Source organism: Eleutherodactylus coqui, chromosome 1, assembly GCF_035609145.1.
Source record: "Eleutherodactylus coqui strain aEleCoq1 chromosome 1, aEleCoq1.hap1, whole genome shotgun sequence".
In the NCBI taxonomy this organism is placed as follows: domain Eukaryota; kingdom Metazoa; phylum Chordata; class Amphibia; order Anura; family Eleutherodactylidae; genus Eleutherodactylus; species Eleutherodactylus coqui.
This window is the reverse complement of record NC_089837.1, coordinates 247,699,541-247,712,602: the sequence shown is the minus strand read 5'-3', so window position 1 is coordinate 247,712,602 and position 13,062 is coordinate 247,699,541. Positions and strand designations below refer to the sequence as shown.

At 41.5% G+C, this 13,062-nt stretch overlaps 1 protein-coding gene across 2 annotated transcripts in view; it reads left to right on the top strand.

Annotated features, from left to right (window-relative positions):
* The window catches only part of CRYBG1 (crystallin beta-gamma domain containing 1), a 230,065-nt gene that overhangs the window by 104,567 nt on the left and 112,436 nt on the right, over positions 1–13,062 (top strand). Inside the window, exon 1 of one of the 2 annotated variants that reach the window (XM_066607899.1) lies at positions 5,269–5,529. The exons of the other annotated variant lie outside the window; for it this stretch is intronic. Coding sequence (XP_066463996.1) covers positions 5,527–5,529 — 3 coding nt within the window. The 5' untranslated portion in view covers positions 5,269–5,526. Of the gene's footprint in view, positions 1–5,268; positions 5,530–13,062 lie in introns of those variants that run through there. 2 annotated transcript variants of the gene reach the window in all.

The following is a 13,062-nucleotide window of genomic DNA, read 5'->3' as shown; positions in this document are numbered from 1 at the left end:
CTTTTTAGGTATTGTGATCAAACCTTGTCAAAGATTAACTAACTATGTGTACAGATTAGTGGTAGTATCAGATATTAGACCTGTTTCTTATAGTACTTGCTGAAACCTGATGATTTTCTGTAATAAAGGAGGTGTAGAATAGCAAAAAATAATCAGACATGTTCAGTGTTGTTCAAATTAATTTGATGATTGGGAGTATTTAAGTGCATGTCTCATTTTGCCTGATTTATGTAATTCACATATGGTACATACTCCCAAACAGCTAATGTATTGGTTCACATACAAAATAATTATGCTTGCAATTAAATAAAAAATCCAACCTTGCTGGAAACTGACTAGTAGTTAAATAGACTTCAGCCAATAACCAACTCTTCATAAAGGGAAGAAATCTGAAATGTGCCACATATATGGCAACTTTGGAAGTCAACATCCATCTGTGAACAGATCTATGACAGATTTAAGACCTCATCCGCATAGAGCAGGGAGCTGAGTAGATGCTATTAGCACTGTCTTGCTCAAATACTGAGTTCCTAGGCGAGATATGTACCCTCTTTCCCTGAAAATAAGACATTCTCTGAAAATAGGACAGCATGATTTTCCAGAATTTTTGAGGATGCAAAATGATTTTTCAGGCTTTTTGAGGATGCCTGAAATATAAGCCCTACTCCCAACCTAAGCCCTGCTAACAGTTAATTAAAAAAGTCAATTTAAATAGTGTCCCGGCAGCTATACATGTAAAAAAGTTAAACCTTTTTGAACAAAAATTAATATAAGACACTGTCTTATTTTTGGGGAAACATGGTAGGAAGCTACATTCTTTAGACATATGCCTTAGAAAAATATTCAAACAACTCTTCTCAGACAGCTAAATGTGAATTCTGCTCCACAATCAAGAGAGCAGCATATGTGGATCCACTGTGCCTCTAAACTGATGTGACTTGGGGGCTAGATCCAGAAGCAGCATCCAGGGTTCCCCTGTATTGACCCTTTAATCCATCCAGTTGACATCTGGTATTTGATGCTGGGACTCCCAGGCCATTACTCTAGAAATAGGCTCAGTTAAGAGACAACTTATGCACTCAGTCAGGTTTTCCATAACAAAGCACCAGATGATGTAGACAGGGACATAGTTGTAGAGCAGAGTCAGTACACTTGGAATACCTCCACAACTTATATTAGGCAAAGTGTCAGAGAAGGCAGCAGACAATGGAAAATATAGTCAAATAACAAGCCTTACTGTCTTTGCCATACACAGATATAACTAACTGCATTATCATTTTAGTTTTTTTTTTTAGTATTAAAGGGGTTGCATGGTTCTGAACTTAAAAAATGTCTGCAAATGCGTTAAAGCAATAAAGGCAACCATACTCACCCATTCATTGCCCTGGCTATCCAGCTGCAGTTCCCGCTGTCCTCCTGGTCTGTGTTTACAAATGGCTACCACTTAACTGAACCTTGTAAATCATATATCATAATTTGATAGAGTTGAGTAGATAAGGGGGACTGCAGACATGGACAGTATCTAAGACTGTATTGGCCAAACAGTTCTTAATTTGGTAAAGACATTTTTGTGTGGCAATATAAATGTGGAATTTACAATGGCGATGAGTGAGACTGTTGAGCAAGCCAATTCTAGGAATTAGTTTTTTTGCATTCTAAAAGGTTTTTTGTAAAGAAATTATTTGTATACCAAGAGTTGCACTCATCAGGCATATTCTTCGGCATGGTAGCATTAGTGTAGCCATCTCCTCAAAACCAAACCACCTGTTCTCAAGAGTGAATTACCTTATGACATGACCAAATGACATGAAAACATTTTCATTGCAAGAAATATGCAAATAATATTGTTATATTTCTTTGCACTTCATATTGCTAGTATATGCAATTACTTTATGATCAGTGAGAGCCCCACTGCCTTGGCACCCACCAATTCTGAGAATGAAACAGCTGCAAAACTTTTTTAGTGCTTTATCTCCTTCACAGTTTTGGGTTTTTTCGGCACATCGGAACTTCAGTTGAAGTTTCCAGTGGTCAGTCCACCACCAAACACAAAGTAAAAGCATATCCCAGTGATATGCTATCACATTATGTGAGGGGAATAACCCTTTAGTTATTTCACTGGTCATGCTCATACCCGTTTTATATGTCAAGCTTCATGTGATCATTTGTTTATCATGATGTCACATGTGCTTTTGCCATAGCATATAATATGGGTAAACCGGGACATGTAGGTTTTTTACTAAATCATGTTTATACTGTAGCAAAGCATTATCATTAGAGATGAGCGGGCATACTCGCTAAGGGCAATTGCTTGAGCGAGCATTGCCCTTAGCGAGTACCTGCCCGCTCGAGACAAAAGGTTCGGGTGCCGGGGGAGCGGTGAGTAGCGGCTGTCAGGAGGAGGGAGCAGGGGGAGAGAGGGAGAGAGAGATCTCCCCTCCGTTCCTCCCTGCTCTCCCCCGCAGCTCCCTGCCCGCGCCAGACCCGATCCTTTTGTCTCGAGCGGGCAGGTACTCGCTAAGGGCAACGCTCACTCAAGCAATTGCCCTTAGCGAGTATACTCGCTCATCACTAATTATCATCTTTTTTAAAATGTTTTATTTATTTGTCTTTTCAAATGTAAATAAAATACAGCTTTGTCAAGTACAACGGAGATTTACATGTATTCAAATACTTGCTTCTAGCACCATCTATGCTTGAGTAGCCTTGAAAGTGAACAAATCATTGTAGCGGATAAACTAGTTTGGGCCTGGATACCAACAGTAGTATGAGGTTTGGAAATACTTTTTCCTCAGGGACCAAAATAGAACAAATTGACAAGGGATGGGGAATGGAGTTTACCCCAAAGGTAGAGGTGAAGGAGAAGGAGAAAAAAGAGAAAAGGGGAAAGAAAAGAAGAAGATAGAGACAAAGGGAAAAAGGAGGGAAGCGCTCCCCCCCCTTTTCTTTGGAGGAGGGGATATGGGAGCACGTGGTCCAGTAACCCATGTGGTCCGGGGACCCTGAGAAATGGGTCAGGGGAGAAATTAACCATTCAGATTTCTATATTCCTCAGAGTCTAGGATCTCGATCCAATAATGCCAGGTTTTAGAGAACTTATCCAGCAGGTCTTTGAAAGATGCTGTGAGGTTCTCCATCATCTTGCCAATTATGTTAAACCACATCGTTTGCCGCCAAAGCTTTGGGATGCATGCCCTAGCTGCGTTAACCAGATGTCTAACCACAGAGCGCTTATAAGAGTACGAAGGGATGTTACTAAGGTGCAGGAGGAAGAATGTGGGCAATTTTGGGAGAGCAAAGTCCATAAATTTAGATGTAATGCGCCAAACCTCTGACCAGAATCTTGACAGCACTGGACACTCCCAAAATACATGGAGTACGGTTCCCTGGTTTGTACAGCATCTCCAACAAAGTGAGGGAACTCATGGTATCATTTTATGTAAGCGAGAGGGCACCCTGCACCATTTTGAGAGAATTTTGAAACCCGTTTCTTGAGTCTTAATAGAGATGGAGGATTTATGTGTCAGAGCGTATATTTTATCAAGCTGTTCAGGAGTAAATAAAAGCGACAGATCTCTTTCCCATGTGAGGATATATGATGGAGGCGGGGCCTCTACATGCGTAGTTAGTATGTTATATATGCGTGAGAGGGTGTGACGTGAGGGACCAGAACAATGGCAGAGTTGTTCAAAAGGAGTCATTGTTCTGGAGAATCCTCGGGTGGGGGTAAAGAAAGGAAAAAGTGTCTGATTTGGAGGCCTTGCCAATAGGATAGGGACCTAGGTTCTGTGATGTTTGTCAGCGTGTCTAATGGTAGCCACTGTCCCTCCGATAAGAATTGGAAGACCCTAGATCTAACGTAATGGAGCCACAGATGGAATGCTCCACTTTCCATGCTAGGGAGAATAGCTGGGTTTCCCAAAATGGGGAATAGGGCCGAGGGCATAGGCGAGATTCCAGGTTTGGGGAAAACTCAGTGGAGAACCCTAAGAGTGGGGCCAATTGTAAGGTGAAAGCTAGCGGGATGTCTGCTTGTAGCCATGGTAAGGCTGCCAGAGGGATAGGAGAGAACGTCTGTTCCAATGTGATCCATTGCTTACACGTAGCAGGTGGGAAGCTTGGTGATGAGCTGATAGGTCTGGTAAGCCCAAGCTGCCTAACTCTTTTGGCCTAGCGAGTGTGCTGCGAGCTATGTGAGTCGGCTTGTCCGCCCAAATAAAAGCATTATTATTTTTAACATTTTCTACAAATGAAAAACCTGGCTTCTGTGATATCCATCAACGCTGTGAAAACAGTGCTAAGAGAGGCATGTCATATGTTGTACAATATTACTAGACTTGTTAAGGTGTGCTGGCAGGTTTTATTGTTCCACACTTCTGTTATTACCCATGTTACATGTAAGTACAGTTTAAGACCAGGAGGTATAACTTGTAGCTCCAGAGCCCCAATGCAAAATCTGCAACAGGGTCCCCCATTTACCTTGTAGCAAGTAGCATTCCAAAATGGTCAAGGATGACAGCATCCATGTAAATGTTTATCTTATTGTTGTCTTATTACATAAAATCACAACGCTTTGGTTCAGAGAAGGAGCATGTTTAGACAGAGGCTGCTTCTTTGAGCCAAAATGTTGGAGTTTTGGCTTATATACAATGTAATGGCACAATAAAAAGATGAACCTTTACATGGATGATGTTGACTCTTTTTCAGACTGCTGTCTAGGGGTGGGCTATGTTTCTCTGATGACTGCATTCAAGTACCCTTTATTGGTACTTGATGATATACTTGCTCTAATGAAAAAAGTCAACTATAATTGACAATTTTGACCATTGTTTACCTAAAAACTGGGAATTCAATAAAGTAAATATAGGTAGGGCTTTTACACGTGCAAATTATTGGGAACCACAAATGGTCCATGTGAACAGTTCTAAATAGCCTCGTAGTCTATTACGGGGCCAGATGGTGACTGTAGAATACATGGAGAGTACAAGGACTGAAAATATATTTTAGCTAACAGTACCATCTGCATGTAAGGTAATCATTGCAGAGTTTCACTTTTTCTATTAATGAAGTCATGGATTTTCTTTTTTAACAATGCACACAACCTAGTAATTAAGTAAGACACATCCAACATCTTCTGCCAAGTGACGATTCTGTACTTGTCCTAGAAGCTTTGTCAGGAAGTTTATAGGCACACCCACCCTGGAACACACCTAGTTAACCCTTGCCACTCATCAAAACAAAAGCATACAATCATTCTCAACCTGAAAACTGGAAGCCAGCACTCAGTTGTGTCATCTGATCCACCTGCATGCTAAAGTAGGCTTTGTGTATCACAGAAGATAATTCATCTGTCAGCACTGATAATTCAAAGGACAGGAAAGAGAACGTTGTACATTTGGAAAAAGTCCCAGAGAAGTCGATGTGATCGTGTCTCATAAATTAACACAGTCCTAGGTGATCTGCTGTGCTCCTACTCTTTGATGTCTACTCTATTCTAAAACCGAAGGCTGGACTGCTCACTTTGCCATGGTAAGAAAGAAAATGCATCATAATATCTTTGAGAATTTCTAGAGGGTCTTTATTTTATTGAATAACATAAATGCGATGATGTTGTGAACATAGGAAACCTTTGTGCTTTTAAGGACAAGAAATGCAACTTGAGGTTGATGCACTGTATGCTGGTGACAGATACCTCTTTGTGACTGTGAAGCTTGTCTGACCAGTATCTGTTTGTCTTAGCAAAGAGTGCTATTTATTCAGAAAATGTGAAATGTGCTCTCCATGGAAACTTAAAAATACTATCTGGGTTCAGGATCAGTAAGGTCACTTGACATGCAGCTACAAATATGGCATGTATAAGTAACAATGTTATTTTCACACTTGTTTATTGAAGTGAAGAATAATAATAATAGAGTACATCTCCTACACCCTACAAACTGTTACACTTTGTTACACTTTTATTGCTTAATATACAATACACTCTACAGATACATTGTGTCTATTCACTTGCGAGTGCTTGCTGCTTGTACACAGATAAACAATCAGATCAATCTTATTATTGCATTGGTTTGCTCTATCTGAAGGATTTTTATGATCCTTTATAGTTTCGCAATATGTATGAGAATTGCATACAGGAAGTATTTGCATTACAATCAGAACGCATTTACATAGTCAGTTTTGGACTAACTACTATCAAATAAACATACAAAGCGAATTCGGTCTTCTACATAAAACAGGCAACATAAAGTGTTCCCCAACTCCAGTCCTCAGAACCCCAACAGGTGATGTTTTCAGGATTTCCTCAGTGTTGCACAGGTGATGTAATTATTGTCAGTCCTCAGACATTGCCACAGGTGTTCGTACTATAGGATATCCTGAAAACATTACCTGTTAGGGTCCACGAGGACGGGCGTTGAGAAGCACTGCACAATGCTAGCACTGCAATAGTGTAGTTGCAGTCTTGCCAACACAGGTTTTGTTTTCAATATCGGTAAAAGCATACCTGTATATTAGATGTTTGAAAATCTCCCATGCTGTATGTAAATTCAGCTGAGTAGTCCGGTGGTCGGACCAGACCAGCTCCCTTCACTGCATTTTTTTCATCAAAGTCCGCCTCTCCAACAAGTTTGTAAAAATGTTGACTGTTCGTGATTTTTGGATAAGCTGTGCAGAAAAATATAGATTAAAAAATCAGGTTGGCAAACAAGCAAGGGAAGTGAAAATCTATCACCGAAAATCGGATCTAGATAGATGGTCCTCATCTCAAAGAGCTGGCTTTTTGACTAGGTTTCACTGTATAAAACTTCTGCTTGTTTGCCTGGGAAACACTTCAGAGGTATTAGCTAATATTAACTAACGTCTTTGTTCTCACAAGTTCTCTGCATCGTTTAGCCAAGCCTACAATGCACTTTTGAATTTGCATAAGAAAAGAAAATATTATATTAATAAAAGAACTATGACATAAGTAAAACGAAGTCTTTAATAAATCAATAATCCTCTACGTCTGCCATGTATAGAGATGCCTGCACATTGCCTAATGTATGACATCACTATACTGCTGAGAGTAAAAAAAACAAACATTTTTTTAAAGTGAAGGCACAAGAGCAGATAGGGATAGGGTGAAACAAACAAAAATTGGTATAAGTATTGTATGTTTGGGGTAACCTACACTCTGTAGGATAGAAATGTATTTAAAGGAGTTGTCCAAGACCTAGAAATGGCTATAATTCTACTAATTATGTACTCTCAAACAAATTTGCAATATTCTGTAGCAAAAAAATATCCCAAGACTATTGTCATGTGATCCCGCTCTGAACTTCAAGCCAGTTCCAAGTAGATGTCACGTACAGAGACCCCCATGAGCTTTGTAGTTCAGGGTATGTTAGCGACTACATCATACCTCGAGGACCGTCATTTTCATTCACCAGTGTAGACTGGAGAACATTGGGTCATTCGCAGTACATGTGAATGAAAGGTAGGCCCTCAAGACTGATGTAGCTACTGATGCACACATATGGTGAGCCGTATAGCCTCACAGGGTACGTTATGTCATCTCGGAACTGACTTCAACGTCAGAGTGGGATCACGTGATGATAGTCTACTCAGGGAAACAAAACTATTTTGCTACAGTAAGTATATTGAAAATCTGTTCAGGGCTACATAAAAAGTAGAATAAAAGCAGGTATTAGGTTTCAGACATCGCCTCTAATGCATGAGCACCTACTGCCCAGCTTTTTAAAACATTCCTTTTTTTTTTTTAGTTTATAAAATATATTTCAAATTAATTTTTTACACCATTATTGCTCACGGTTGCAGAGAGCACATTGTATTTCTGTGTCCTTTATGTTCCTCTATACAACTCACTGATAACAGTGATAGAATAGTAAGTTAAGTGCCCATTGAATTACAGTTTGCCACTACATAAAAGGACATGCAGAGAATGCACACCAAGAGGCCTCACTTATCAAACTGTCTTACAGAAAACGGGGCTGCTTTTCCAGAGTAACCAGCGAGAGCTCATCTTGTATTTCTTGAATTGGACTGAGATAATGCTGGACTGTAATTGGTTGATATGGGCAACAAGTTAATTTTTTTTTTACAGTTTTGATAAGTGAGGCACAAAAGAGAATGTTTTCTAGTATGTTTTCTAGCCCCTTGCAAATGAGAAGATGGAACAATGCCTCTATAGCACCACCTATTGGAAGGCAGCATTCCAGCAAGTCAGTGTCCGAACTGTTAACAAGCTTTGTAACAATCACTGGGAATTATGAGCCAAAGTCAACTATGCACAGACAGCAATTTCGGGTTGTTTGCCCCCCATCAGTGTGCAGTAGGTTTCTGGCTTGAATAGTAAGAGCTGTGCAGACATTGGTCAGGAAAGGTATTCTTTCTCCTCACACCAGGGGGGCTAGTCACATAATGAATAAAAAATAATTTCAGCGGAGTGGCTCTTTAAGCATTGCTTCATGCTTTTGCTTTTTTGGTTACAATGGGGCCTGCCGGGTTCTGCCAAGGTGTCTGTTGTTTTGATGTAGCACTGTTTTTCCAATTTGACAGAATCTGTAATGCTACAATTTAATGCACCATGTAATGTTCTGGAAAACATTTAAAAAAATTTAAGTGGGGTAAAATTGAAAAATAACACATCTTGGTGGAGCGGGTTTATGGTGTTCACAGTACATCAAAAATGACATGTTTACTTTATTCTGTGGGTCAATACAATTATGGCAATACCAGGTTTATACTGTGTTTTTTTTAATGTTTTACCTTTTTTACAGAATCAAAAACCTTTCTTCAAATTGCTTTCCATCACCGTTTTCCTTTTTTTTCACTTTTCCATTGACTGAGCTGTACTTTTTATCGGTACCTTTCTTGGGCACATCACTTTTTTAATTTTGGATGTGGTGCCCCAAAAAATGCAACTCTATCATTGTACTTTCTTTTCAGCCCACTGTGTGGGATAAATAGTGCGATATTTTAATAGTTTTGACCTTTACTTTTACAGATATGGTGATACCAATTTATGTTTCTTTTTCATGAAAAATGGAAAAAGTGGTTGTGTTAGAACTTCATTTTTTTATATTTTTAATAATTACACTAAAGGAAACCTGTCAGCAATTTCAAGCATATAAAACTACCAACAGTAACAAAATACTGAAGTACAGCTGATTTCAAAACAGATTTTGTTACGGTTCCCAAGGAAAGCATAACTGAAGAAGTAGTGTTTTAAAATTTCCTGTACCACTCACCAATGCATCTGAACATTTTGATCAAAATTTCACGCATACACAGACCTCTGTGGGCACAGATCATTTGTCACTTTTTTGGACAGATGTGGTGCAGTCATCTGCGCATGCGCTGGTCAGCAATCTCCTGGCATATGTCGAGATTTTGATTGCTCAGTGGTTGACGTGTCTTATGTCATTTACATCATACAGGCACAGAGGGGCTAGTTTATGGGACGAAGTCTGGGCAGCAGAGACATACTGGCCTGCCCACCAGATTAGTCAGCATTAGAGATGAGCGAGCATACTCGTCCGAGCTTGATGCTCGTTCGAGTATTAGGGTGCTCGAGATGCTCGTTACTCGAGACGAGCACCACGCGGTACTCGTCTCGATTAAACGAGCACTGACCATTGAATTTAATGGAGCCGGCAATACAGCCGGCTCCATTGAAAGCAATGGGCTGCCGGCGATCTCAGGATGAATTTTCGGGAAGGGCTTAAGAATATAAGCCCTTACCTGAAAATCATCCTAAAATGTGTAAAAAAAAAAAAAGAAAAAAGAAAAAAATTTCAGCATAAAGATCGTTCTCCTCTGCCATAGCTGTAACAGCTGTGGCAGAGAAGAACAATGTTAGCCCATTGAATACAATGGAGCCGGCAATACAGCCGGCTCCATTGAAAGCAATGGGCTGCCGGCAAGCGCGGGAGTGAGAACCCCTCCCCCCCCCCCGCACTGTCAGCATAAAGATCGTTCTCCTCAGAGAAGAACGATGTTAGGCCATTGAATTCAATGGAGCCGGCAATACAGCCGGCTCCATTGAAAGCAATGCGCTGCGGGCGATCGCGGGATGAGTTTTCGGGAAGGGCTTAAATATATAAGCCATTCCCTGCAATTCATCCAGAAATGTGTAAAAATAAAAAAAATATATATACTCACCCGGTCCCGGCAGACGGAGTTCAGCCCGGCCAGCGGCAGTTCTCTGAACTGCTCTCTGTAGTATTCAGCAGCCGGGGATTTAAACTCCCCGCCTGCTGAATGAGCTGCCTCTGATTGGTCACAGCCTGACCAATCAGAGGCAGCTCTCACTCACACCCATTCATGAATGAGCTGCCTCTGATTGGCTCAGCGCAGGGACCAATCAGGGGCAGCTCTCACTCACACTCATTCATGAATTCATGAATGGGTGTGAGTGAGAGCTGCCTCGTGCTGTTTTATATGCTTGAAAGTACTGACAGATTCCCTTTCAAGGTTTTTTCCATTTCTATTTAGTCCCCATATGGGAATAAACTTGCAGTCACTTGATCCCTTATCCTATGGGCCCCTGCACATGGGCAGAAATTCTGCGGCGGGATTTCCTGCAGAATATCCGCCCATGCCCGCTGCCATAGGATTGAATTAGAAAACCAATCGCAGCATGTTCTTTTTTTGTGTTCGGCCTCGCTCAGTAGTGATGGGTCGGCTCCGCTCTGCGCATGCGCCGGCTGGCCAGCAGCCGGCGCATAGCAGAGATGGTAGACGCCGGGAGCAGGTGAGACGCAGGTCTCTGCAGGGGCACGGGCCTGCATCCCGCTGCGACCCGGCTGTCTACAGGCAGCCATATACTGCAAAATTTCTGTATTGCAGTATACAGTACTTTACAGTGTTGACTAAATTAACCCCTTAATGACGTGGCCCTTTTTATTCCCCCATTTTTGTTCTTTCCTCCCCCCTTTAAAAATATCATAACTCCTTTATTTATCCATCGATGTAGCTGTATGAAGCCTTGTTTTTGCGGGACGAGTTGCGTTTTTCAATGGTGCTATTAAAAGTACCATATAATGTACTGAAAAACTTAAAAAAAATTCTAAGTGGAGTAAAATAAAAAAAACAAAACATCTTTCAGTGCGTCTTGTTTCTACTGCGCACAAACTGCAACAAAAACGACATGATAACTTTATTCTATCGGTCAGTACGATTACTACGATACCAAACTTGCATGTTTTTTTTTTACTATACAACTCTTTTTTTCAAAGACATTTATTTTTTTTCAATTATTTTCTGCAGCCATCTTCTGCGCCCAATAACTTTTTTATTTTTTCGTTGATGTAGTTCAGCAAGGGCTTATTTTTGTGGGATGTCCTGTAGTTTCCGTTAGTACAAATTCGTAATACATATGACTTTATTATCGCTTTTTATTGCGTTTTTTCTTGGAGACAGGGAGACTGAAAAAGTCTATTTCTGGCGTTATTTATTTATTTTTTTCAGACTACGTTCACCGTGCGGGGTAAATAATGTGCTACTTTGATAGATCAAACTTTTACGGACGCAGCGATACCAAATATGTATTTTTATTTTATGATTTAGATTTTTTAATTACAGATATGACAAAAGGGGGGTGATTTAAACTTTTATTACTTTTTTTTTTTTTACAATTAAAAAAACTTTATTGATCTTTTTTTAACTTTACTTTTAAGTCCCCCTGGGGGACTACAATATGCGATGCGATGCTTTGATCGCTCCTGCAGTATGATGTAATGCTATAGCATTACATCATACTGCATTCTGACAGGCAGCCTATCAAGCCACCCCACGGGGATGGCTTGATAGACAGTCTCGCAAGGCAGCCCTCGGGTCTTTCAGAAGGCCCCCGGCTGCCATGACACGTGCAAGGCTCCCTCGATCTCACCGTACGAGACCCCCGAACATCGTTCAGGGATTTAAATGCCGCTGTCACAATTGACAGTGGCATTTAAAGTGTTAACGGCTGAATGGCCAATTGCAGCTATTGCCCGCAGGTGTCAGGTGTAGTAAACAGCTGACGCCTGCGCTGTATGAAGAGAGGTCGCCCCGCACCCTTTTTCATACATTCCCACAGACAGGGTTGAAAGGGGTTCTACCAGAATTTCAATTGCTGATCAGTAGGGGTCTCCTCTATCCTCCTCACTGAGAGGTCACTGCACCCCGTGCTGTGAGGAGGTGACTAAAGACTGATTTACACCGAATGAGTGTTGGGCAAATGATGCCCGACACTCGTCCCCGTGTATAATCGCTCTCATGCCATTTCACAGGAGCGAGTATCACTGGATCGCGCGCAGCGCAGCCAGCAGGGAGGTGGGTTGGCTGGAGGAGAGTTCTCTCCCTGCTCTCCCTCCACACCTCTCCATTTACTGTAAGCAGTGGCCGTTGAGTACTGAATGGCTGCTGTTTACACTGAACGATGTATCGTCCAGTCATTCAGTTTCTGCATGCTTTTACACAGGACAATTATCGTTTAAAACCCTGCAGGAGCGCGAGGTTTTGATCAATCAGAACGATAATCGTGCCGTGTAAAAGGGCCTTAAATGAAGTCCTGGTCATGCAAGCGATCTGCGGGTAGGGGGTAACTTGAAATTCTGGTACAACCCCTTTAACCTCTTCCCGCTCCAGGGCGTAAGTTTACATCCTGGGAGCAGGGTACTTCCCGCACCAGGGCGTAAACTTATGTCCTGGGGATAGCGCGATCAGAGATGCGCCCCCGCTGTTAACCCCTTCCCTGCCGCGATCTATATAATCGCAGAGAGCCCGGCCTATTGCCATGGCAACATGACGCCAGACACTGGCGTCCTGTGTTGCCTGAGATCGCTGTATAAGCTTATAGTTTATAGTATATAGTTGCTCTCCCTAAGGAGAAAAGAGCGTTTCTGACCCCTGTCCCAGGCCTCTCACTAGCAAAAGCCAGACTCCTACTGTACACTGATGATGGGCAATAACCCGGAAACAGCTGTATGTACATGGAGTCTGGCTTTGCTTTTGATTCCCAGTCATTGTAACAAGACTTGTATAAAAAGTCCCACTTTGACTCGAAGGAATGCTGCCTTT